The sequence below is a fragment of the Myotis myotis genome, unplaced genomic scaffold (assembly GCF_014108235.1).
Source record: "Myotis myotis isolate mMyoMyo1 unplaced genomic scaffold, mMyoMyo1.p scaffold_m19_p_5, whole genome shotgun sequence".
Lineage (NCBI taxonomy): Eukaryota > Metazoa > Chordata > Mammalia > Chiroptera > Vespertilionidae > Myotis > Myotis myotis.
This window is the reverse complement of record NW_023416357.1, coordinates 81,440,853-81,468,019: the sequence shown is the minus strand read 5'-3', so window position 1 is coordinate 81,468,019 and position 27,167 is coordinate 81,440,853. Positions and strand designations below refer to the sequence as shown.

Here is a 27,167-nt window from a genome sequence, read left to right as displayed (position 1 = left end):
GGGGGCCCTAGTGATGGCTGCGGAGGGCAAGGTCGCCTCCTCGGGGGTTCTTGAGGACTGAGAGCGTTCAGTGAGTGCTCAGTAGCGGACTCCGGGCACCATGGCACCCTGAAAGAAGCCCTGGAGTTATTCCATGTGGGTGGTCGCCTGCTCTACCTGCTGGGGAGCTCACCCCTGAGCTTTGGGGAGCTATTTCCAAACCGATCTCCACTCTGAGCCTGGGTGGGGCACGGGACCTCAGAGATGAGCAGACAGTGATATGGCAGGACAGTGTGGTCTGTGATACGGGATGTGGCTGCCCTAGACTGGTAGGAAGGGAAGAATCGGGGGAGCTCTAAATTGGCTTGGGGGTCGGGGAGGGCTTCTCAGAGGTGGCAGAGGAGTTGAGCCTAGAGGATGAGGATGCTGCCAGATGGAAGGCAGGGAAGGTACTCCAGGTAATGGGAATGGCAGGAGGAAATGTTTGGAGAGAAGAAAGCTCTAAGCGGGTTTGGGACAGAGTCGAGGACCCAGGTAAATGGAGGTGGAAACTCGGGGAGAGGGACAAAGGACAGATCTCACAGGGCTGAGGAGTCCAAATGTTATCCTGAGAACACTGGGGAGGTGGCAGGAGAGGAGGTGGGCCCCGTCTGGGGTCTGATGCTAGAAAAGATGCCCTTCTCTGCTTCACAGGCTGGGCGCAGACCACCAGCCTTCCGGAGCCCGGGGGCCCAGGTCAGGAAGCAGCTGTCTGGCCCGGTGGGGTGGGTGCTCCTGTGGGCTTCTTGCCGTGGCTGGGAAACCACCCCGCTTATCTGCAAGGCTCCATGAGGAGCTTTGCCTGCCTGTCTGCTTTGGGCTGGGCTGTGGGAGAAGGGGCACGAGGGTTGGGAGGTGGTGAGTGGCTGACCTCCCGAGGAAGGGGCTTCTGCAAGGCCTCACCCGCTACCTCGCAGGCACCGAGGAGAGCCCGGAAAAGAACAGAAGGCGGAGCCAGCTCCAATGTCTTCTCCATGTTTGATCAGTCCCAGATCCAGGAGTTTAAAGAGGTTGGTCAGTGTCCCTGGGGCTGCTCGAAGGATCTGTGTAATCCATAGAAAGCTCTTGGGGAGCCAGTAAGGTGTGGGATCCGCCCTCCGTCCCTGAGGCGTGATGACGTCACTATTCTTAGTGTCCACCATGGTGCGCCTCACAGCCTGCAGATGTGACTGCTGTCCCCGGGCAGCACGGCCCTCTCTATCTGAGCCTTTGCTTGCTGTTTGACCTCGGGCAAGTCCTTCCTCTCTCTGAGCCTCAGATTTCCTCTCTGTAAACGGGGGTTGCTGTGAACATGCAATGAGGGCTGGGCATGCAGCCCAGCAGCATGCTGGCGCACAGCAGGAGCTCAGCATGGGTTAGCCATCACTGTCACTCTGGTGTCATGCTGAGCTGGGTAACGGGGTGGCCAGAGGGGCCTGCACTGAGGTTGCTGGGGCAGCAGTTTGCAGGACAGCCCCTTGGGGGAGGTGTTTCTTTTCAGGGGAGGGAAGCTGGGCTTGGGTGAGTGGGAGGGTGACTTTTCAGTGCCCGTGTTTCTGCCAGGCCTTCACCATCATGGACCAGAACCGGGATGGCTTCATTGACAAGGAGGACCTGAGGGACACCTTTGCTGCCCTGGGTGGGTGACCAGCAGTGTGGGGGCTGGGGGCTTGGGGCAGAGCAGGCCTTCCACAAAGAGTGAGCGGCCGGGGGCAGGCGGTGTGAGGGGCTCATGTGTCATTGGGGGTGCAGGGAAGGTCAGGAAGGATTCCTGGCTGTTAGAGAAGGACCTGCCAGGGAAGGGGGAGGGCATTTCATGTGCAGGAACGACTTGTGCAAAGGTCAGCGGTGGGAGGCGGGGGTGAGGTGAGGGGTCAAGAGACGGCTCAGGTGGGGGAGAGGCTGGAGATGTGTGCAGGTCTCCAGGGCTCTGGGCTTTGGCTCCCAGGGAGGCTTTTGCACCCTCTCAGGCCCAGGGAGGACCTGAAGAGGGCCTCAGGGACTGGGTGGGTGGGGGCTGAGGTTGGGGAAGAGGGCAGAACCAAGTCAGGTCTGGACTGAGCTTTGAGCTCCTGGAGATCTGGTTTTCCCCTGGAACGAAGAGGAATCCCAGAGTCCCAACCTCCTGCCACCCAGTTGCCACCTCCAGGGACAAATGAGCCTGAGGCCCAGGTCTTCCAGCCCCTATGCACCTCAGCTTCAGATTCTTTGAGCCTCAGTTTCCTCATCTGTAAAATGGGGATGGCAAACAAATAACTTGCTCTATTTCCCAAGGAGGCCGAGGTGGTGGCCGAGTGCAGTGAGGCTGGGGGCTGACCAGTGCTGACTGTGGCTGAATGTGGTCCCCTCCCAAAGTCCCCCAGCAGGTGGGCGGGGCCTTAGGGAGTTGGGGCCTTAGGGAGTCGGGGCGGGTGGATGGTAGAGCTGAGAGCCTGCAGGACTCTCTTCTCCTGGGCTGCCTGCCACGGGGTCCGCTCTCACCCTCACTGTGCTCCTAGGCGTCTCCCTCTCCTCCCCAGGCCGCATCAACGTGAAGAACGAGGAGCTGGAGGCCATGGTGAAGGAGGCCCCTGGGCCCATCAACTTCACGGTCTTCCTGACCATGTTTGGGGAGAAGCTGAAGGGTGAGTGAGGCTCCAGGGGGCCCTGGGCAGGGAGGGGTGAGTGGGTGTGGGCAGGCTGGGCCCTGTGTGCAGATGTGCACCCTACTGACGCACACCACAGCTGGGAGCATGGTGTCACCCCCAGGAACGCATCCCTTCCCAGCCCGGCCTCCGTTTCCGCCTCTACACCACAGAGCGGTGGTCACTGTGATAACCCCTCCTTGCAGAGCCATGAGGGGCCCGGAGGGACAAATTGTGTAAAAGCTCGTTGCTCCCCATCAGGATGCCTCCGCCACCTCCCTACCCCTGTGCTCATCTTGCTTGCTCTGCCTCACTGCCCGCTGGACAGTGGAGGTCGGGTGGGAAGTCATAGCGGCTGACCACAGTTCCTTCCCCAGGGAAAGGATGGAGGGGGCTCCTTCATAAGTGAGAAGACTTGGGCCCAGAGAGGGCGTTACAACTGCCCCAGGTGTCCCAGCATCAAAGAGGTCGGGCTGGAACCTGACCCCGATTCCTGGCTCTAACCATTGCCATGTCAGGCATGGGGCGCATGGTGGGGTGGGAGTCCAGCCTCTCTGCCCTCTGCCCCTTAGTGCCAACCCCTGGGCTTGAGGGTCCATGGTCAGAGGGAAGGGCCAGCCTGAGCTGCGGCTGCCCTGGGAGGTGGGCCTTGTAGCCACCCCACCCTGAGGGTGCCCCTGCCTGATGCCTCCCTGTCTCGGCTAGATCTGGGTTCAATACCTAGCCCCCCACAGGCCCCCAGGATGACCAAGGCTTGTCTACTCTTGCTCCTGAGTTTTCTGTCTGTAAAATGAGCGTTGTGTTGATTTCCCGGGGCTGCTGTAACAAGTGACCGCAGACTTGACGGCTCAAAAACCGGCAATGTGCTCTCTCGGCTCTGAAGCCTGGGCTATGAAATCTGGCGGTTCTGCTCCCTCAGCGGCTCCAGGGGATAACTTGCTTGTTGCCTTTCCCAGTTTCTGTGGCTGCATCGCTCCCATCTCTGCCTCCGTGGTCCACTGCCTCCTTTTCTCTAAGCCTCCCTTGCCTCACTCTTAACAGGACACTTGTCATAAGATCTAGGGCCCACCTGGGTAATCCAGGATCATCTCCCCACCTCAAGATCCGTTCTTGACATCTGCAAAAGCCCCTTTTCCAACTAAGATGACATTTCCCAGTCCCGGGGATAAGGACATGGGTATATCTTTTTTTTTGGGGGGGGGGGGGCATGATTCAACCCACTACAGGGGCGATCCTACCTAACTGCACAGCTTTTATTTGGTAAAAAAAAATCATAATACTTTCATGGGTTGTGACCTACTGGCAAGTACGATAGCCCCACACACAATGTCCTGGCTGATTCTGGACTAGAAGGAGGCCAGCAATTGACCTATGACCGGACAGCCTCACCCTCCTGTGTGAGAGACAAGAGACTGAGGGCAGGAGAGAGAGGAGGCTGTGGGCCTGGATCTGTCCAGCTCACGCAGGAGTGCCATCGGGCCCCCTCCAGGCAGCCAGTAGGGTTATTCCTGGGCCCATGACCACATTCAGGAAGAGCTCAGAAGCCCAGGGACCTGGGGCGGGGGTGACACTCCCAGAGAAAGGCATGTGGGACTCTAGCCAGTGACCCGGTGACTTTAAAGGGAGGTGTGTTGGTCTATGACTGAGCTAAGAGCTCTGCCCCAGGCCAGGCAGGGTCGCCGGCTTGCAGCTTTTTCTCATTTTCGCAGGGACGCCAGGACTGGGGCTTCAGCTGAACATGTCATGCAAACGGGCTGAGCCTGCATGCTCAGCCGGCAGTGGAGACAGGAGCCGGGCTGAGGCAGGCACTGTCTCGGCCCTCTAATTAGGACAAGGACATGTTGTCATGAGATTCCCAACAGCGAGGGGAAGGTGTAGCCACTCTGCACCCTTTGATGAGGTTCAAAGTCTGCAGAAGAGAGTGCGAGGCCAGCACTGTGCCAGGCTTGGTCACCCTGGGCCAGCCTCAGAGATGCCTAATGACCCAGACACACCCTGTCCTGAGCTCCCAGCCTGATGAGGGAGACACAGCTGACCTGACCCAGTCTGATGGGCAGCAGCACAGAGGGGTGGAATGAGCAGGGGGCTCTGGAGGTCCAAAGAGTTGGCTTTAAATCCTTCCTCCCCTTAGGAGTGGGGATCTCAGGAAAGTAACAGAGACTCTCCGAGCCTCAGCTTCCTTTTGACAAACTGAGGACATCAGTACCTACCATGTGGGGTGTTCTGGGGTTCCATGGGAGCAAACAGTGAAGCTGCAGGGCGGAGCTTGGCTCAGAGTGCTCAGATGTGTTTGTGGACTTGAGGAAATAATGTTAGTCCAGATCTTTACCGTACGTTGTCATAACTGACCCTGGGAGGTGGGCAGCAAACACCACGTTTTTCTCCATTTCACCAATGACACAGCCAAGCCTTAAAGAAGGAAGGGGACATCCTTGGGGGAGAAGGTGAGTGGGAGGGCAGTGTGACAGAGGGGAAGGAGCACGACATATGGTCACCAGGTCCCCTGCTGTCGTTCACACAGCCTGTGAGACCCTCCTTTCCTGGGCCTCAGTTTCCCCATCTGTACAACCAGGGGGCTGGATATTCAATCTCCTTGTGGGAATAGAGCTAATTCTTCAAATGACTTCTTTTCCTAAAGCCCATGCTATGCAAGTGATAAAACCAGGAATGCTCCTCCCTACCGCCCCGCCCCACAGCCTGTTGGCCCACCTGCCCCCTCTCCGTCCGGAACAAGCTTACAGACGCCTCCAATGCCACTGCCCGAGTCCCGCCTTTGGCCCCCAAGTGCAGCGCTTTTTCTTCCCTACCCACAGCCTGTCGTGCGAATCTCGGATAATGAGAAAGCGCCAGAGCTGCCCTCCCACCTCACTAATCACACGGCAGCCTCAACTGTGAGAACTCGGCCACGTCATGTACCCTCGCTGAGCCTCATTTTCTTGTCTGTAAAATCGGGCCGCTCAGCAGGTTCGGCAAGTAGCAAGTGCTTAGTCAGGGTCATGCACAGCTGTGCAGATTGTGACCACTCAGAGCCCTTGGCTATGACCACTATTCCTGGTTTCCCTGAAACCTCCCTTTCCTCGCTTCCACAGTGGAGTGGAAGCTGGGAGGAAGCTCCCCAAGCCCTTGCCCTCGGTAGGGGCCCTGGGGCCTGCCCACCCCCAGCCCCCATCCGAACGCTGCCTGTTCTCTTCATGTGGGCGCTCTCCTTGCCTATGTGTGCTGCTTCTAGGCACGGACCCAGAGGAGACCATTCTCCACGCCTTCAAGGTGTTCGACACTGAAGGGAAAGGTTTCATCAAGGCGGATTTGTAAGTCCCCTCAGCCCTCCCTGTTGGTCTTTCCCTCTCTGAAACTTCCGCTGTAAAGGAACTGGTGTGGAGTCCGGGTGGGTGGCAGCCCCGTCTCCTCTCTGCCCAGAACTCAGCCCAGCTCAGCCATCGATGTCCCTCCCCTCTCTGGGCCTCAGTGCCCCCATTTCTGTGTGGAAGTGTGTAGGGAGTCTGAAGTCATCAGGGAGGGCTTCCCGGTGGCGGGGGCGAGGTGGGGGGAGAGGCAGGTCTTGAAGGATGACTAAAGGTGCTTGAGCTGAAGCAGGGAGTATTCTAGATGCAGGCACAGCGAGCGAAGTGCCAGGGCTTGGTGTGTGCAAGGTTACTGAGAAGGAGTGGGCTGCGGCTGAAGGGTGTGAGTGGGTGTGGGGTGGGGGAGACTGAGCACAGAGAGGCAGGCAGGACCTGTATGGGGTAGCTCACTCACCGGGCCTTGGACCCTGGGTCTGCCCTGGGAGCTTGAGAAAGAGTTAGGCAGGAGCAACATGGAGGCCAGCCTGGAGGAGGAGAGGAGAAGGTTACAGCCACCATGAAGGCCTGGGCTGTTGAGGTGGATAGGAGTGGATGGGTAAGTAAAACACCAGAGGCCAAAGCCAATGGGATTCAGGGCCTGAGTGGATCAGGATGGAGGCGGGCCCATGGGAAGGGGCCGGCTCAGCTGGGAACACAGAGAGTAAGGTGGCTATGGGCTGGCATTACAGAGGTGTGGGCACTGACATCTGCTATGCCTGGGAGCCTCAGCCCAGTGAAAGCTCAGGGCCGAGGGCCAAGGGTGGCAGGCAGGGCAGTGGCCACCTGTCCAGGGGCTGGGACACTGAACTGACCTCTGAGCTGTCCCTGGGCCTTCCCTTCAGCGCCTCCACGGCCTTGCTGGGTCTCTGGCTGGTCCCGGGCAGGCAAGGTTCCCCCAGGCACAGGCTTTCGGGCCAATTACTATGACGCTTCAGGCATTGGCTGTGAGACTGGTTTTGCTGCCTATTAGAATCATCTCTTAGTGGAGAAGGGGTGGGAGAGGGCAGGGGGCAGAGGGAAAGTGGGGACAGTCTCCTTTGTCTCACACATTCTCACCATCCCACACTCCCAACTGTTGTGAGTCACTCACTCCCCAGGGGTAGGGGGGGTGATTAGGATCTCTCCGGGCTGCAGCCCTCTCCACCCCTCCCTGAGGGTCCATCTTGAGGAGCTGGGGGAGTCACTGGGGCATTTCTGCCATTCACCTTCGCCTCCACCAGGGCAAGGCCAGGGCTGGGAGGAACCCTCTGGGGACCCAATTTGGGAACCAAAGGCACCCCCCAGTGATAGGGGGCCTGGAAGATGTGGCTGCCCACCAGTCAGGCCACAAGGAGGCTCTGGTTGAAACCGAGTCTGTGAAAAGTCCCCAGCCTGGGGAGTTGGAAACTGTGACTGTCCTGCAGTAACATGAATAATGGAAAGTGTGCGTGGTCCTTAGAGGGGCCTGCCATTGCTGGCGACACAGGCCTCTGGTGCTCAGGGCCCAGCTCAGCTCCCCAGGGCCATCCCTGCTCCCTGCTCTCCCCGAGAGCCCTCTGGCCCCCTCCCCCCAGCTCCTAGGGCATCAGTCCCTCCTGCGCAGCCTCAGACTCACCTTGCATGTCTCATCTCTGGCTACTCCTCTGGGCCCAGGCCGCTCTGGCTCCTGTGGGCAGCTGCTCTGGACCACCCAGGGGGCCAGGCCCCACCCTGCCACTACACATCCTTACACTTCCCAAACCTCAGTTTCCTTCTCTGTACATGGAGTTAATGACACTCATTTCCCAAGGCCATGAGGAGCAGATGAACCCTGGGCAGGCCCATGAGGACATGCACCTGGATAGGTCTCCCTGTCCCTGGGCTGAGTGTGAGCACCTGTCCACTGTAGAACACTGCACACGCGGCAGCAGCCATCGCAAACTGGGGAAGCAGGACATCTAGAACCAAGGCAAAGAGGCCACCCTCAGTAACCTTGAGGTTGATTATTAGTGCACAGTGGACCATCTGAGTGGCCCCCAAGGTCATGTCAGAGTCCCAAGGTCATTTCATTTGGTTCCCACTTGATGCTGGGAGGAGAGTCCGTGTTACAAAGGAAGAAAATGAGGCTCAGGTGAAGTGGCGTCTGAGCCCACGTGGCTATCTGGGGGCTGTAGCGCCAGCCCTATCCCCTTCCCTACCTTCACTGGTGTACCCCTGGACCAGGACTCCTCCCCCAAGCCCACCTGCCCTCATCAACCCTGTGATCTATGTGTCCACTCACAGGGTGGCCCTGCCCCTGAACATGGCCCTTTCTCTTCCTTGAGCAGCATCAAAGAGAAGCTCATGACCCAGGCAGACCGGTTCAGTGAGGAGGAGGTGAGCTCTGGCGTTTTGAGGGTGCTGTTGAGCACTGCTAAGAAGCTTCCTGGAAAGCACAGCCCAGCCCTTCTCAGCAGTCACCCCCACCCCACCCCACTCACATCACTCTTAGTGATGTCTCCCTTGACTCCTTTGATGAGAACAAGAAGGATGGGGGTGAGGGGAGGCTGTGGGACCCTGGCCTCCGTGCCCTCCACTGCCATGCCTCCATCTGCACTCTGACACTCTTGGGCGACCCCTTGCTCTGGCCCTTATTTGGCCCTGGTCCACACCGACTCCCTGCTCCTTCCCCAGATCAAGCAGATGTTTGCAGCTTTCCCGCCAGATGTGTGTGGCAACCTGGACTACAGGAACCTATGCTATGTCATCACGCATGGCGAAGAGAAAGACTAGAAGGCGATCGTGGACCTCCCCGATAGTCAGAGGCTGTAGTGAGGAGGAGCAAACACTGGGGGTCGGGGCACCCGATGGGAGCTCCTATGACCAGCATGAGGGAGGAAAGGCTCTCCTTGCTTTGTGGGTGGGTGCAAAGCAGGAATAAATAATGCTAACAAGGTCTGAGTTTTTGTGATTAATGCTCCTGCTGGGGAGAAAGCTAAACATTCCTATGGTGTTGGTTTTTCCAAAACTTTTTACTTCCCTGGCTTTGCTCAAATGTTCCTGATGAGCTAGTGTTTAGAACTAATTGACAGTTTTAATGATCCCCAGCTGGGCCACAGGACACTGCCTTCATTTATGAAGCTTTTATTGAGCATCTAGTGCGTGCCAGCCCCAGGGACACAGTGATGAGCCAGCCTGTCCCTGGGCAGGAAGATCAGGCAGTGAGGACAACAATCAGGGTGGGGACAAGGGAAGCAAGTCCAGGGAAGACCTGGAAGCTAGGAACTGAACAGAGGCAAAGTAGGTGGAAAGGAGGGGTTGATTCAGGAATGTTTAAGGAGTAGGCCAAGGGTGCTGAAACAGGACGCACATAGCACCGACCATAAAATAAAAGTGCGTAAATTGGACTTCATAAAAATTTAAAACTTCTGTTCAGCAAAAGACAACACGAAGAACATGAAAAGGCAAGGCGCTGGGCTGGAGAAGATATTGGCAACAATAGATTTTGACAAAGATCTGACAGCCAGAATATACTTAAAAAATCTTACACGTTAATCCTGGAAAGATAACAACCAAAACAAACAATCAAACAAAAACAGGTAGATGACTGTTGGGAGCAAGTTCCTCAGCCAGGGACTTGACCCGTCTGGGTGCAGGAAATGGGCAGAACACAGGAGGATCGGTAGGTAGGTGGGACAAACAAAGCAGCCAACTACTGGCTGGTCAGTGGCAGCTTATATACAGGCTCAGACAAAAGAGGTCTCGTGCCAATTAGTGACGCCTGTGCCACCTTAACATAAGCAGGTTATATAAGGGTGCGCTTGTGCGGTATGTATAGTGCTGCTGCTGAGTCATTGCTCTCGTGCGTGCATAGGGCAAAGGGGCCTTTAACATAGTAATACTGCAGTGTCAGTGCCTTCACGCATGCGTGTGGCGAATGGGCCTTTAACCTCCGGCATACTCTGGTCAAGGCCCTCACAGCGACAGAAAAGGATACCCAAACGGCCTGGAAATATGTTTAACCTCATTTCTCGTAAGAAAAATGCAAATAAAAACTTCCATTAGGTGCACACCCGCCATGGCTAAAAGTAAAACGACTGCCAATACCAAGTGATGATGAGGATGTGGAACGAACAGAGCTCTCCAATTTTGGTAGCAGGGGTGTAAAATGGGCCAGCCATTTTGGAACACGCTTTGGCAGTACCTACTAAAGTTAAAGTGCATGCATATCCTGAGCCAGCGGTCCCAAACCTAGGGATAGACCACAGAAATGTCCATCATACATCCTTCAAAAGACATGTATAAGAGTTTACAGATTTATAAGAGTCCCAAACTGGAAACAAGACAAATGTCCACCAAGAGGAAAATTGATAAATAAATGATAATATGTTCCTGCATTGACGCTGTACAGCAGTAAGTGCCAACTACTGGTCCACACCGCAACATGCTCTCATATTACATCACATAGAAAAAGACACACAGAGAACTCAGTTTATTTGTTTAAAAGTTTTATAAGAGCATGCTTTAATAAAACTTTTAAAAATAAAATGTTTTAATAAGCATACCATAAAATCACCATTTAATAGTATACTAGTGGCCAGGTGCACGGTTTGTGCACATTGAAAGGAAATTAATTAGAAGGTGGCTGGCAGGGCAGGGCGGGACTGGGCGAGAAGAACCAGACACGCCTTGGAGCCAACCTCCCGCTGTCCCTCCCAGCTGGCTGCACCTGGGGTGGTGGCGCAGCTCGAAGGGCATCGGTGGAGTGAGTGGGGTCCCTCTGGCAGGTGGGATCCCTTGGCCTGGCCTGTGGGGATCGGGCCAAAACCAGCTCCGAGGGGTCCCGGAGTGCGAGAGGACACTCTGCAAAGTTGCTGTCATACAGGGTGTGGAGCGCAAATGCAAGTGTGCAGTAAACCAGATTCAGGACCTACAGTGCCCCAGCAACAACATAACCCACAGCCAAAGGTGGAATCATGGGGCGCCACAAGGAATCAGGCTCCCTCCTCTCTGATTCCGGGGTGCGTCACCCCAGAACCGCTGCTGCCAAGTCACCTCAGCTCGGCAGCTCCTGCGTTAAGTGTCTGCCCCCTGGTGGTCAGTGCAAGTCATACCTACCAGCCGGTTGGCCAGTTAGAAGGGCTGCCGGTCCCTTAGCCTTTTATATATAGAGATCATTCAGTGGCATTCAGTGAATTGAGTACATTCACAGGGTTGTGAACCATGACCACTATCAGCTGAGGAACTTGTACCCAGCTGTCATCTACTTGGTTGGTTGGTTGGTTTGTTTCGGTTTTTATCTTTCCAGTATTAATGTGTAAGATTTTTTAAAAGTATATTCTGGCTATGAGATCTTTGAACATTTTCATCAACTGGAGAAGAAATCCATTAACCGTCACTCCCCATCCTTCCTGTACTCAGTTCCTGGCAACCATCAATCTTTCTTTTTCTATGGATTTGCCTATTCTAGAGATTTCATATAAATGGGATCATATAATATAGGGCTTTTTGTGTCTAGCATAATGTTTTCATGGTTCATCTGTGTTGTAGTACTTTATTCTTTTTTTTTCTGTTTTGTTTTGTTTTTTGGTTAATCCTTACCCAAGGATATTTTCTTTCCCATTGATTTTTTTTTCAGAGAGAGAGGGAGTGGAAGAGAGAAATGGGGAGAAGAGAGTGAGGCAGACAAATCAATTGGTTGCCTCCAGCATGTGCCCTCACCGGGGCCCAGGATCGAACCTGCAGCCCAGGTATGTGCCCTTGAGATGGGGAATTGAACTCATGACCCTTCGGTGTGCAGGCCAACACTCTAACCACTTAGCAACCCAGGCAGGGCAGTGCTTTATTCTGTTTTACACCTGAATAATATTCCTTTGTCTGGCCGTACTACATTATGTTTGTCCATTCACCTTGATGGACATTTGGGATGTTTTCACTTTTTGGGTATCATGAATAAGAGGGCTGTGAACATTCATGTACAAGTTTTTGTGTGAACATGTTTTCAATTCTCTTGGGCATATACCTAGGAATGAAATTGCTGGGTCATATAGTAACGTAACTTTCCCAGAAATTGCTAAACTGGCTTTCAAGGCACTTGGAAAGAGATTGCATCATTTTACATTCCCGTTGGCAATGTTCACGGGCCCTGCTCTCCTCACATCCTCACCAACCCTTGTTATCTTTCTTTCCTTTTAAAAAACTATAGCCACCCCTGTGGGTGTGAAGTGGTGCCTCATGTTGCTTATGACTTGAACCTCCCCAATGATTAATGATGCTGAGCACTTTATCACCTTCTTAGTGACCATTTGGATAGCTTTGGAGAAGTGTTTATTCAGATTCTATGCCCATTTTTAAATTGGGTTCTCTCTTTTGCTGTTGAGTTGTAAGAGGTCTATATATTTTCTAGAGACTAGACTTTTTAGATATGTGATTTGCAAACATTTTCTCCCATTTTGTGGGTTGCCTTTTCACTTAAAAAAATATTTTTATTTATTTCAGAGAGGAAAGGAGATGGAGAGAGAGATAGAAACACCAACGATGAGCGAGAACCATTGATCTGCTGCATCCTGCATGTGCCCAACCGGGGACTGAACCCGGGCATGTGCCCTGACCGGGAATCGAACTGTGACCTCCTGGTTTATAGGTCGATGCTCAGCCACTGAGGCACACCAGCCCAACTGCCTTTTCACTCCTTTGATAGTTTTCTTTTTCACATGTTCTTTCTTCTAAGAGTTTTATAGTTTTCAAATTTAGGACTTTGAGCCATCTTGAATTATTTTTTTGTTTATGGTATGGGGTAGGGGTCCAACTTTATTCTTTATTCAGTTCTTCCAGCACCATTTATTGATAAGACTATTTCCCTGTTGAGTGGTCTTGGCATCCTTGACAAAAATCAATTGCTCAGAGATGTATGGGTTGGTTTCTGGACTCTCGTTTCTAGTTCACTGATCTCCATGTCTAAAAGTACATACTTCCTGATTCCATTTATGTGAAATTCAGAACCAGGCAAACTAATTTATGACGTTAGAAGGCTGAAAGGTGGTTACTTCTGGGGTCGGGAGGCGGGAGGGAAGGGCCACGAGAGAACTTTATAGGAGCTGGGAATGCTCTGTGTGTTGATCTGAGTGGTGGATACTCAGGTGTAAACATATATGAAAGATGATCACTCTATACCATTAAGATTCATGCAATTAATATCCTTTAGTATATTTATGTTATATATCCCGATAGAAAGAAATGGGGGAGAGAGAGAGAGAGAGAGAGAGAGAGAGAGAGAGAGAGAGAGAGAGAGAGAGAGAGAAAATTTTCCTAAGGCCTGTGTGTGCTAAGATTCATCTTATCCTTGTGAGTCCAGAAGGGGAAACTGAGGCCCAGAGCTTGCCCAAGTTCAATGGCAGAGCTGGGTGTGGAACCAGGTAGCCTGGCTCTGAGTCTGCATTTGTAAGTGCTCCCTGACACTGCCACCCAGAGCAGAGGGGTGTGGGGCAGGGACTGAATTTGAGGTCCTGTTCCTGTCCCTCACCCTCCTAAGTTCCTGTTCCCCCTAGGGAAGGTGGGAAAAGCGGTGCCCCCTCCCCCATCAGCCTGGAGCTCCTCTGCTCAGGATGCAAGGGAAACGCTCTGTGAGCACAGAGGGGAGAGGCCGGAGGATAGGAAGGCAAGAGTTCTGAGAGAGGCCTCCTTCTGCCAGGCCTCGCTCCCGCTGTTCTGTAAGAGTTTGGCTTTCCTGGAAATCAAGGACTCAGCTGCCCAGAAACTCATCAGACCTGTTTGTGTCCCAAGGAACCAGGCCAGAGCCAAGCTGGAAGGAGTGAGTGCCACGGGCACGGGCTCGCCTGCCTGGCAGCTTCCTGCTGCCCTGCTCCGTGACACCTCAGTCTGCCTGCCTGCAGGGCCTTGCTCCACGAGGACACAGGACGACCAGTGGGGAAGGCCAGAGGGGATCTGTGCGGCTCAGGAGAGAAGACTGGGGCCATTCTTTTGCTCATTCATTCCTCCATCCTTTAACATCCATCTACTTATACGCCCTCTGTTTCAGGGCCCTCCTCTGTAGGGGAGCCACTGTGATCGGCTCCAGTGGCCTAGGGAAAAGGGGGTGGGGCGTGGTGGGCCCTTGTGAGGCTGCTGGTGACTCATGATCCCTCTTCCTCCACCAGAGGTCACTGAGGGCCTTGGCTGCCCCTCACCTGCACCCACCACCATCTGCCTTCAGTCTCCATGATTCTATACCTTGTTCTTGAGGGATTACTGGATTGGCTCCATAAGATCCCCAGGTGGGGTTCCCCCAGGTCCTCCTCTGGTTCAGGCAGCTGGGGGTGGTCTATAAAGCTGCCCTTTCCAGGGGTGGGGGCTGAGGCTCACAAAAGCCAGAGAGAAATTGAGAGGAGCACACATGTTGATGGACACCTCATCTCTCCTGAGTCATATCTGGAATCACCTGTTTAAAGGGACAAGAACTCCCATGGCCTCCCTTAACCTCCCTTTGTACTACTGTCCTCTTGGCTCTGGGCTCCAGCTGTATAGCTTCATTCAGTTCCGTGAGTTTCCTACATTTCCTTCTGCCACAGGGCCTTTGCATATACTATTCCTGCTGCTTGGAACACTATCCCACCTGACACCACTCCCTTCCTTGCCCATTTACTCCCTACTCAGCTTTCTGCTCTCAGCTGTGCATCATATCCTTCGGCCCTGATGCCTGGAATAGGCCAAATCCCCTTCTGTGCACTTCCGCGGCACATGCTTGTAGCTGGGGAGATGTAGCGGTGTTTGTCTTCCCCACAAGGCTGTAAGCCTGGGATCAGGTTGGATTTTGTCCAGCGGTGTGCCCCCAGCACCCTGCACGGGCCTGACCTAGCAGACTCTTGGGAAACATTTAACCAACTCCAGGCAGCCCAGAGAGCTGGCCCTGACTTGCAGAGGCCTCTGGAAGCCACCGTATGCTCTCAGCCTCTAATAAAACACGATGAACCAGAGGGTGAGGCTAGGCTAGGGCCTTCAACCAGTGCAAAGCCATCCCCCGGGCTCCATGGGGCCTGTCCCGTCTGTCTGGGCCTTTGTCTCCCCAGGAGCAAAAGGGACCCTCTGGCTCTTGGGGATCTGCCCTCCCTGGGCCTACCTGGCTGTACTGCACTGAAGGTGACCTGTCTCAGGAGCTGCCAGACTGGCTCTCCTGGGGTTCTCGGTGGCTCCAACCGGGGCCTGGTAGGTGATAGGCACCCGCAGGCACGGCCATGGCAGGCCTTGGCATCCCCAGGGACCGGCCCTACCCTGGCCCCACTGGCTCCCTCAGCCAGCTGGGTCTCATTGAGGGTAATTAGTCCAGTGAGACGCCTGGGTCTTGGCATTTCATTTTCCACTGCGATCGTCAGCCGGGGCCTCGGATAGTGGCCCCCGTGTAAATCATGAGGGGGTGGCTGTTAGAGAAACAGCAAATTCCTTCCACCCGTGTGGCTGGCTAAATTGACTCTGAGAGCAGATTCCCTCCTGGCACTTGCTCAAGAACGGCCAAGTCCTTTGAAGGTCTTTCCAGGACAGACCCCAGGGGCTTGGAGCCGGCTGGGCGGGAATCTCCTGGGGAGCCTCTGCTGCCTGAGGAGGGCAGGGCCCCTCCAGGACCTCGTGGCTGCTGGGGAGACCCTGCTTGGCATGGCTTCATCATCACTCTACGTCTCTGTGGCAACCCTGGCGGTGAGCGCACCTTTTTTTTTTTTCACAGCCAGGAAGTGGCCGACAGTGGGGGGTTGTTGATGGGGTCCTCAGCAGGGGCATGAAACCTCAGAGCAATGAAACATCCTGGTGGAATTTCAGGCCTCAGGGGTGGTGAACACATGCCACGAGGTTCCGAAGGGACCCCCGTAGCCACAGTCTGGTGGGAAATTCTAGACCATTCCTGCTGCAAGCTTAGCCTTGGGCTGGGCCAAGATTTCAGTGTGGCTGAGGGCTAGTCTGGGCCTCCAGGGGCCCCCAAATGTCTGTGTGTGTTTGTCATCTCTTCCTGTCTGTCTTACATGCAAAGCCCTCAAGTCTCACTTGACAAAGGAAGAGAAGTTCTGCAAGGGAGACAGTGAGAAGGGTGAGGACCTGTGCCGGCTCCGGAGCCGGGGGACTGAGTTTGCAACTGGCTTCACCACTTCTAGGCGGGTGACCTTGAGCAAGTCACTAACCGTGCTGTGACTCAGTTTCCCTATTTGGAAAATGAAGATAATGATAGACTGCCCTCACAGCCTGGCTCCTTCCTTCATGCAAGCCAGGCTAAGGGATCCAATGGTGGACGGACAGATACCATCCATCATCCGGACCCCCACTGAGCCTACATCCAGGGGAAGGCAGACACCATGACCCGTGATAACAGCATGATGCTAGAAGGACTCCAGATGGTAGCGAGGTGGACGATGGGCCAGGTGCAGGTGGGGAGGGAGTGGGCCACCTGTGTGGGCCATGGTAAAGTTTTGTCCTAGGAGTAAGGAACTTCTATTTCATTGAGAGTGATATGATCCCGGATGCAATTTAATAATCAAGGTGATACGTACAAAGTCCGGAAAGGCCTATGGAACTGAGGAAGCACAGAGGAGATGCCCAATTCAGTTTGGAAGGCTTCCTGGAGGAGGTGATCAATTGAGGAATGGCTGGGATGATGACAGGCCTCCAGGTAAGAGAAGGAGGAAGGGAGTTTTCTTCCAGGAAAGTCTATCCTGGATCACATCAAAGGGAGAGGCTCGGTTTGGTGCTGGCGAGCGTGGCCCAACCATTGCCCTTCTTAACAAGCAGGGAGCAGACCACGGGCCGAGAGCTGCCCCTCGGCCATAGCAGCCAGCTAGAACTGACAGCACGGCTTTGCTTCATTCTCTGTATTTTTATGGTCACCCTCTGTTGATGGCAGGGAGACTAGCTTTTCATGTTGGGTAGTGAGGTTTTTAGAAAAGCTTTCTTTAAATTAAATGAATGTACATGAGTTGATTTAAGGAAAATGATTAATGTAAACAATATTTAGGGGCAAAAATCATGAATGTGGGATGGGAATTACTGAGGTTTGGGAAGAGCTGAATTGTAGAGAAGAGGCTGTGAGAGACTATTCTGAAAGCAACTGTTCCAGAGTTCTCTGGAATATGGTTCTAGAACCCCTGTGCTGAAAGCATTAGCTTTCAGTCTTGAGTTCAAATCTCTTTGAATGAAGAAGCTCCATCTGGAACCAAGGGAGTGTGGCTGCTAGTTGGAGAGAGATAGGCTCCCAGGCACATGAGTGTTGGTTGCTGGGCACGCACATAAGCTTGTAGTTGATTATCTTGAAGCTGAACTGCGTGGGTGGTCCAGGAGCCAGCTCAGTCCCGTGGATGTGGCATCTGGCACTCAGGGCGGCGCCCTCTGCCCCCACACCACTTGCCCCTCTGCCCCCGTCTCTCCCCGCTGGTATGGCACAGAGTTCTCAGGCCTGCATGGTGCCTATGTGATGAGGGGGGAGCAGACAAGATTTCAAAGTGTCCTTCTTGGTTCAGTTGGGACCATCCGGCCAAATTTGCTTGGCACAGGCAGAAGCCATCAGTGCTGTGACCCCAGCCTCCGCTTGGGGTCAGCAGGCCCCACTAAGCAGAAGCTGAGGTCCCTTAGCAGGGGAATCTTGGAGCAGCCTCAGCCAGGACCAAGGAGGGATGGTCCTGCTCACCCCAGGAGGACTGGACCCCCCACTTCTGGGGAACAAAGACAGATAGGTGCCAGCCCAAGGGGGAGAACCAGAATGGGTCTGGGGAGGCTGGGGACAGCGTCCTGTGGGCCTATGCAAACAGGGTGAGGATACCCTAGGGCAGGGGTGGGCAACCCCTGGCATGCGTGCCAAACATGGCACGCCAGTAACTTTTGCTGGCACGCAAAACCCTCTCTTATAATCTTCCACTTACAAATTTTTTCTTAATATCTACTTTTTTTTTATTTTTCAGATAAATTCGGTGTAGGTGCATCTTAGATAAATAATTTTACATAACAAGTTCTCTTAAAGACCATAGACATGGCTGACTTTGAAATGCAGTTGATTGAATTTCAGAGTAGCTCAATTTGGAAGCAGAAATTTATTGACCTTAGAGTTGACTTGGAAAACATTGGGGGGAAAAGCGATTAGAGACAGGAGTACCAGAGAGAAGTGTTGAAAATGAACTATTGAGGACTTGGAATGCCATTCCAGAAAATTTTTTCTGTTTAAAAAACTTTGCAACAGCGTTACTCTCCATGTTTTCATCCACATATGCTTGTGAATCTTTGTTCTCAGTGATGAATTTTGTTAAGTCTCGTCATAGGAGTAGCCTGACAGATGAAAATAGTAGCTCATGCATATCTCTGAAGGTCACGAAATATAAACCTGATGTAAAATCTCTGTCATCAGTGATGCAGCAGCAAAGTCCCACTGATAATATCAAACGGAGTCATAAAGTTTTCTGTCGGACTATCAGTGTACATGTATACATTAAAAAATAAATGTATTTTTCATCATCATCTGTGTTTTTGTCGCTCGAATGAATTTTATTATTTCTTCAAGGTTCTTCACATACGTACACCTTGAGAGATATCAAGTAGGCATAACATGTTCTCAAAAAATTAGGGTTGGCACGCAGAAGAATTTTGAGTCAGAGATTTTGCTGGTTTTGGCACGCACTCACAAAAAGGTTGCCCACCCCTGCCCTAGGGTCAAATCCCTGTCTGGAGGCAGAAGGAGGGACTGGCTCCTCAGGTGTCCCAGAAGGCAGAGCCAGGCAGGTATCTGGTTGAGACAGGGCCCAGCCTGTGGACTGCTCTGAGGATGAACCTGCTGCCAGCCCGAGCCATTGTGCAAAAGGGCGCCTCAGTAGGGAGCGAACTGCCATGACTGGAGGAATGCAAGCTAGGGCTGGTGACCGTGTGGCAGAGGTGGGACAGGCTGGCTTTTAGACCCAGAGTCACTCCTCACCGCAGAAAGATCGAGGTGCAGCTTCAATGTGGTCCAACCAGAATCTGAGCCCACAGCAGGCTGAGCCGGAAAGACCCCCTGGGGTATCTGAGGTGCACAGTGCTCCGTGGAAGCCTAAGCCATAGGGCAGCGGTTCTCAACCTGTGGGTCGCGACCCTTTGGCGGTCGAACGACCCTTTCACAGGGGTCGCCTAAGACCATCCTGCACATCAGATATTTACATGACGATTCATAACAGTAGCAACATGACAGTTATGAAGTAGCAACGAAAATAATTTTATGATTGGGTCACCACATGAGAAACTGTATTTAAAGGGCCAGAAGGTTGAGAACCACTGCCATAGGGAGATCTCTTGCCCAGCTGCTTCCCGGTTCCCTCCCTCTGTCCGTTCAGCCCATGCTCCTGCATGTGCTCAGGATCACGTTCCTGTCCAAGGTCTGTGGTAGGGGTGATGGCCGCGAGGGCATGCAGGTGGGTGGGCTGGGCAGAGTGAGGGGGCACTTTAACATCCGGCCTCTTGGGGGCTGTTGGGGGCTGTGAGGTGGGATTTCAGGTCTGTGAGGGACTTGGGGCTCCTCAGCAGGGAGAAGGCATCTAGGACAGGGGGTGTGTCTTGCTGAGCAGGCCCTTACCTCTCCGGGCTCCAGACCTCTCTGTGCCACCAGCACACTGGGCTGGGGCTGGGGCTGGGGCTGGGGCCATGGCTGCGGGCCTGATGAAGGGCCTGGGAAGGGCAGGACAGCCTGGAGCCACCCTAATCTGGGGCTTAGCTCTGACTTCAAAGCTGGCGGCTTCCTTGGAATGTCCAGTCATTGTGGGGGCTGGGGGCGGGGGGGAGGTGCCTGGTTCCCATCAAGCCCCAGAGAGGAACTGTGGCCGCTTGGGGGCTGTGAGGATAAGATGGGTGGCATGAGGGCAGGTCTGGGGATCTCAATGGGGGCACATGGTGTGGAGTCCCAACCCCTTACAGCTGTGTGACTTTGGGCCTGTGGCTTAACCTCTCTGGACCCTTGTATTCCTCCTCAGAAACAGGGTGAGTGGTACCTCCCTCCCAGGGCAGTTCCTGTGTAGGGCCTGGCCCAGGTGAGGGCACGGAGTCTGTGCCGGTGTGTGAGCACAAACGGTTGCAAGGATGGCCTTTGTGGCCCCACAGCGCCACCTACTGACAGCTGAGCAGCTGTGCTCAGCTCTGGCTTCCCTAAGGCTGCCTGGGCTGGGCATTTTTTGGGCAGCCAAGGGCACAGGTTAAAAGCAAAGTTTTGGGGCAGACAAGTCTGAATTGTGAGTCCAGGCTAACCTCAAGTTGGGGATGAATGACAAAGCAAGCTCGTTAGTTCCAGTTTCCTGAAAAAGGTAACAGTAGAGTACCCACTGTGCTTACACACATTCACACGTGTCTCCCAGCAACCACGGTTGTAGAGCCCATGGATCCCCATTTAATAGATGGGGAAACTGAGGCCAGAGAGGGTAAGACACTGGCCCTAGGCTGCACAGCCAGTAAGTGTCACAACTGAGATCTGACCTCAAGCAGCATGGCTCCTCAGCCCTTACTTGTTACCACCAGGCTAAGGCCCAGCTGGTATAGCTGTCTGTCAGGAGTGCAGGTAAGAGTTACTCCTGGCAATTCAGCTGAAACCCTTGGCTCAAGGTGGTGTAGTATGGTGACTCCAGCGCAGGATTTGCCGTTGTTCTGGGTTCAAGTCCTGCCTCCACTACACTCTAGCTGTGGGACCTGGGCAAGCCATGCCACGCCTGGTACCTCAGTGTTCTCATCAGGGGCTGGGTGCAAGGGTCAGAGACGAAGCACAGAAGGGAAACACAGCACCCGGCAGCAGTGAGCTCCTGGTTGTTCTCACCGACCAGCACTGTTCTTGCTCTGGGCAGGTGGGCCCTCTGGTCCCATGGACCCGGGGATGGTACCTGAAGCAACCCTCACACTGCCACAGTCCTGCGTCCTTCGGGCACCAGGAGGCTGGCAACTGGGGATGGGAGCTGAATGTTCAGAGGAAAGAGGGGAAGGAGGAGCAGCTGTGGAGGGGCCTCCGTCGGAGCCGGTTCCTCCAAATTTGTTGGGAGGAGTCCCTTTCCTTGTGAGCCCCCAGCCACCTACTGGGGAACCGGGGGACCTCCCAGGACAATGATGGGGGTGGGAGGAAAGCCTGCCACCATCTGTTGTGCGCTCGCCTCTGAGACCACTTGTCCCCTGGTCTGCAAAGGATTGCCTTATATCTGTAGCCACTTCCAGGTCGAAAACCCCAACCTTTTCCTCCCCCCTCAGCAAGCCCATCAGGTGTTGGATCCGCCAAGGACAAGGGTTCTAGGGCTCCACGCACCTCTTTTGGGGAGCACTTGTCTGTGACATTCGACCCCCACCACCCCAGTGGGAGCAGCAAGCTGCCCAATGGCCATGGTGGGGGACGGAAGGGCCATGGATGGGGCCACAAGGCTCAGGATCCAGGACAGCCCTCCCGATCCAGCCTGCCCCCTTGCCATGTGGGCCTCCCTTTCAGTGCAGTGCCCCTCCCAGAAATGCCCACTTCAGCTCTGTAATTACTGATTCTTCTCCTCCTTCCTGCCCCACCCCCAAGCGTCGCCAAGTCTTTGCCAGCAGACAGGAGTCGGCTGTAAAAGCTGGAGGCCTGAGCCAGCTTGAGTCCATCCAAATGAAGTGGAATGGGAAGTGGGCACCCCAGAAACCCACTGTCCAGATTGGGAGAGTTTCGAAAGGGACCACAGATCCAGTTGGGCCCAGAGGAGCCTTTGGGGAGGCTAAGGGCCTTCACTGGGCCACCATCCAGGGAGGCACTCCTGGACCTGCCTGTGGGGGGGGTTTGAGTGCTGGGGGGAGGGGACCGGGCCACCTGTGGGGAGGTGTGGATAGCCCTTGCCAGTCTCCATAGCACTTGGGCCTCCACTCTGAGGCTCAGCCCTGCCACCTTCTGGGAGGTGGACCAGGCAGGTAGGCGAGTCTATTTTACAGACGAGGAAGCTGAGGCCAGAGAGGGAAAGCTGAAGCCCAGAGATCACACGTAGGCAGGAAGCGACAAAGCGAAGCCCAGAAACCAAGGCTGAGAGCTCTGGGCCCAGTGTGCTCCCCATTGCCTACCAGGGGCTCCAGCCCCTGCTCTAGTCTACTCCCCGAGGACTAGACACATGGATCCCCAAAGAGTGCGCAAGGTTGGGGCTGCTGCAGCCTGGGAGTGGGCCTGGGCCCTGAGGTAGACACGGGGACAGGAAGGAGCATTTAGACGAAGTAGGGACGGAGAGGCAAGTGATGGAAGATGCCTGGAGCTAGAGAGGGAACTGGTAATTTTTGAGCAGCTGCATGTTGGGCCCTGTGCTTTGGGCTTCATGTGGTTGATCTCTCTGAAACCTTTCTGAAGACCCGTGAGACTGGCAATATATCCTACATACCAGTCATGGAAAGATAACAGCAACAACAACACACACACACACACACACACACACACACACACCAAACAAACACAAAACTCAGGTAGGTGACCAAAGAGGATATCCAAATGGCCAGTAAAGACCTGAAAAGATGCTCAACCTCATTCCTCATAAACGCAAATGCAAATGAAAACTTCAATAAGTCACACACCCACCAGGATGGCTAACATGAAAAAGACGGGTGCTAACGTCCCCATTCTGCAGATGAAGAAACTGAAGCTCAGAGAAACTGAGATACTCGTCCAGTGGCCAAGGATGCCCAGGGCTAGCTGCCCTCAAAGTCTGCCATCTTTCTGCTCCGAGGGTGTGGTCAGACTGGCTTCCACTGACCAGAGGCTTCCTGAATGCCTCAGTAACGTTGCTGACCACCGCTGGGCACCTCCTTTGGCCAGTCCTGTGCTGGGCACTGGAAGTCCGGGCTGACTCACTCTCGAGCTCCATTTCTGAATAGCTGTGTCCAGAGAGCAGTGGGTGCGTGCATAAACAGCCCATGGGCTACCAGAGTCCTGCGGGGCCTGGAGAAAGGAGGGAGAAGGCTGGGCACCGGTGAGCGGGGTTTGCCAGAGCAGGAGGAGCTTCAGGAGGCAGCAGCCAGCCAAGTCTGCGGGTGGTCGGGAGGCAGGCCCTGTGGGTCAGGTAGCAGGGCCTTGGGCCTCCAGCCAGATCTGGGTGGTGGTACTGAGGGCACTGGAAGCTGCCTTCCAGGGCTTGGGCACTGTGGGCGTGGTGGCAGGGCCTTCCCTAGGGGAATGGATGGAAAGGCCAGGCTGTCGTCCAAAGCGTGATGCCAGAGGCCGCTGCTGGACACAGGATGGGCACAGTGAGAGGTGTGTGCGCCCTGTCCTGGACGCATGCCCTGTGAATACTTGGAGAAGCCAGAGGCTGCTGCCCTGTCTTCGCAGTGGAGCCAAGAAGGCACGCCAGGAGGGCAGAGGGTAGTGCTCTCTGACCACCTACGTTCCACTGTCCAGCTTTGGCCCCCGGGCCATGCCCTGTGAGCTCACAGAAAAGTAGGGCCTCCCATTAGCTGCAGGCCAAGCATTTCTGGCAGACTGCATCAAGATGGAACCCATCGCTCGCCCTGGCTGGTGGTTTCCCCACAGGCAGCTGGTAGCCATCGGCTACAAGACCCAGACCCGAAGTCCCTTAGCTCCAACCCCCAGCTGGGCCCACTGGTCTGGGTGGTGTGTGTCTCCCTGATGTCACCAGTCAGCTTTACCAAAGCCAAGTGACCAGAGCAAAGTGGCTGCTGTGTCCCGAAGAGCAGGAACTGAGGGGGCTGGGCCGCCCTGGCCCCACCAGGTACACAGGGCATTTAGTGGGGTCTGAGCCCCAGCGGGGCCTGGGCTTGCTGTCGAGGGTGGACACCCTGCTGGCTGCCTGTATACTCTGCGGTCCCAACCATCTGCACCCCTTTCTGGATTTGAATGTCTGTCCATGAAGCGGAGTGTTGGCCAGGCCTGGGAAGCCGGGGGCCCGTGATTCGTGTCCTCCACACTGGGTCAGCGAAGGCTTTATGAGGCCCTTTGGCAGGCCCACTGGGTTTCCACGAGCTGAGATCATGCACCTGAAAGCAGGGTCCTCCCAGCCCTGCGCCCTGAATGGGCCTCTTGTTCTCCAGAGCCTGGCTGTCACTGCCTGGCTTAGCGGAGGGTGCTCTGTCGGCTGCTCCTGCCAGGCAAGAAGCTCCGCCAGAGGCCAGGCGAGGGTGGCAAGAACCCGGGCCGCTCAGGCTTGGCCCTGCAGCGACCACCAGTCAGAGGACCTGACCTCTCCGCACTCCTGGTCCTAGCAGGTGTGCCGTGCGGAGGGGGGTCGCATCACGGAGGCCTGCACCGTCTGGCCCACTCAGCATCCTTGCGGTTTCTGATCCCCAAACATTCAGGAAGGGCTTCAGGGCTCCTGCTTTCAGCAGCTGGGCTCCGAGACTTCCCCTGGAGCCCGGTCACTGCTCCAGAGGTGCTTCCGGCCGGGCAGCAGATGACAGGCCAGTGAGTCTGAACAATATGGCACGACAAGTGGGATCTTAGAGGGATGAGCACAGAGAAAGGCGTGACTGCTGGCCCATGGGTGGGCGGCGCTGCCAGCTCTGCCTGGACCTCTAGGCAGGAAAAGGGGGCAAAAGGAGGAGCGGGAGCACGGCATGTGCAGAGATCTGTCTAGAATGGGGCTGGCAACTCACAGGCCTGTGGGGCGCTGGTGAGAGACAGAGACGCAGGCAGGGGACCAGGGGGGAAACAGCGGTTGTAACCCCCCAGCAAGAGGCCTGAGGCCCGGAGCACTGGCCAGGGCAGCACAGTGGGGACAGCGGGGCGCGGGGGACAGAAGGAGGCAGGCTGTAGGGATGCTGCGTGGGCCTTAGGGAGCATCCCTGTCCAGCGGGCCCCACTTTCTGGTCCTTATTCTCTTTCTTCAAAATCCTCAGTCCCTGCCCATGATCAGAGTTTCATTCTGATCTCTCTTCCAATGCTTTCTTAACATTCTTCCCACAATTTGTTAAATATTTGCACACTGTTTGACATCTTTACACTTCTTAAAACTTTCAGTCTTTTAAATACCAAGCAAACAAATAAATAAGTCGGCGAAACCACAGTTTTGGTGTGCAATGTGTTTTTTAACTTAGTGGACTAGGTAAGTAAATGCTCAGAAACACGTACAAATTCTTTTATGCAGTATTTTAAGTTCAAAATGATACATATTTATTGTTCTACAGCAGGGGTTCCTGTAAAGGGCCAGACAGTAAACCTTTTAGGCTCTGCAGCCATACAGTCTCTGCCACAGCCACACAAGTCTGCACTTGTGCAGAAGCAGCCCTGGGCCTGATGCAGATGAATGAGCCTGCCTGTGCTCCAACCCCACTTTATTTATGGAGACCAAAATTTGAATTTCATGTAACTTTCATGCCTCAGTCACCAAATAATGTCCTTTTAATTTTTTCATTCATTTGAAAATGTAAAAATCAATCTTACTTTGCATGCTGCACAAAAAAAAAAAAAAAAAAAAAAAAAAAAAAAAAAAGGCAGCTGGCTGTTTCCTGTAATTTCCTAACTACTGTTCTATAATGTAGTAAGGTCGATCTTTTAAAAAGGAGTAAATAAATATTTAGAAATCCGTATGCATCTAGTAAGTGGGTACACCACTTGTTATAGTTGCCCATTGCTGCAACACACTGCCCGCAAACTTAGTGGCTTAAAGCAATAACCACCTTATTAAATCTCGTGATCCTATGAGGTGACTGTGCTCAGCTGTGAGGTTCTTCTGCTTCATGTGATATTCGTTGGGGCTGCAGCCATCTGGGGCCTCAACTGGGCTGGAGCATCCCAGATAGCTCTGGTGTTGGGTGTTGGCTGAGTCCTTAGCTGGGGTTCTCAACCTGAGGGCCTGAATGCCGCTTCTCCACATGTTTTGGTGCATAATGGCTGGATCCTGAGAGAGAGAGAGAGAGAGAGAGACAGAGAGAGCAGAAGCTGCCTGCTGGTGTTCTTAAAGGGTAGGACTAAAACCAGCACTGTGTCCCTTCCATGGCATTCTATGGATTAAGCAGTCACAAGGCTAGCCTAGACTTGAGGGGGAGAGGAAATAGATCCCTTGAAGGAATGACAAATAATCTGTGGCCATCTTTAATTCACACCACCTGGCAAGGTCAATAGGTAGATTGATGAACTGGTGTGGACTTCAAGTGATTGCTGGATGCTTAACTGTTCATTGACTACACATATGAGTAGCACAGCCGGCCAGATAGTGAGGACATATCACTAGCCAGTTAGCGGCTAAACTTTATTGTGCACCTACAATGGGCTCATTGAAAGTATGATATTGTCGTATCTCATAATCTCTTGTGAAGTAGAAATTGTTGTTGCTTCAGTTTTACAGATGAGAAATAGTCTCAGAGAGCTCCACCTGGGGAATGTAAGTTGCAGTGTCCATGGGACACCCCATGATGACGCCCAGACGTCAGGGAGTGCTGGTGTCTGGGGCTAAGAGAGGTATGGGGGGGTGGGCAGAATGACTTAAATGGTGAGAAGTGACTTGTCCAAGGTCACCCCAGCATCGTGAGTCTAGCTGAGACAAGAACTCAGTGCTCCAAGCTCAAGGCCCCACCCCAGCAGGGGCTCACCCTGCATCACTCCCTGGACTCAGGGGAGAGAGCTCTGCAATTTCCTTAAAATTTACTACAATATTGACAACAGGTTCTCAGATCTGGCATCAGCAGGTTCCATCCCACCACTCCATGGAGCAGGGTAGAGTGGGTGGGTGACCATGGACACCCATGGTGTGTATGATGGGAGAATGGGCTAGTGCTCATGGACAAAGGACCCACATGTGGCCGTTGCCTGAAACTCAGGGCGGTTGACTAGTTGCTTTATTCATCTCTACTCCCTCCCACAGAGAGATTCAAGGCATTTTATAGCAATGAAGACACTGCAATAAGATGGAGTGAATACAGAAGAATTTGGGGTCTGATAAGTGTTAGTGTTTTGAAGTAATAGAACAAGGTCAGGAGAGTGAGGCTAAAACCCCACATTAATGCCACAAGTACTAACCTTCTGGTCTCCTGGGCTGCTTCCCTTCCCTTGTGGTCTCGGTGCTGCGCTTGGCTCTCTGTGCCAGACTGACAGCTGAGAGGTGAGAGGGTCTGGGGAATCCAGGCCGGGGAAGAGAAGGCTCAAGGACACCACTGCTTTCTCCAAGTTTCTGCAGGGACATTCTGGGGCAGCAGGAACACACAGGTTCCAGAGAACAGAACGAAGGTCAACATGGACTTTCATCTGAGAAACAGCAGTCAGAGCTGTTTACAGAGGGGCTTTGCTGCCCAGGAAGGCAGTGAGCTCCTTGTCAGAGAAAGTGTGTAAGCAGATGCTAGACAGCCACTGATGGAGGCT

The 27,167-nt window shown here is 54.0% G+C and overlaps 1 protein-coding gene across 1 annotated transcript; it reads left to right on the top strand.

Moving 5' to 3' along the window:
• Window positions 1-639: 639 nt before the first annotated feature.
• Window positions 640-8,791, top strand: MYL10 (myosin light chain 10). The gene is given in 7 exon segments (XM_036310383.1): window positions 640-714; window positions 936-1,028; window positions 1,561-1,650; window positions 2,534-2,621; window positions 5,851-5,929; window positions 8,248-8,296; window positions 8,594-8,791. Coding segments are annotated over 7 exon segments (573 nt in total). The 3' UTR covers window positions 8,693-8,791.
• Window positions 8,792-27,167: the final 18,376 nt, after the last annotated feature.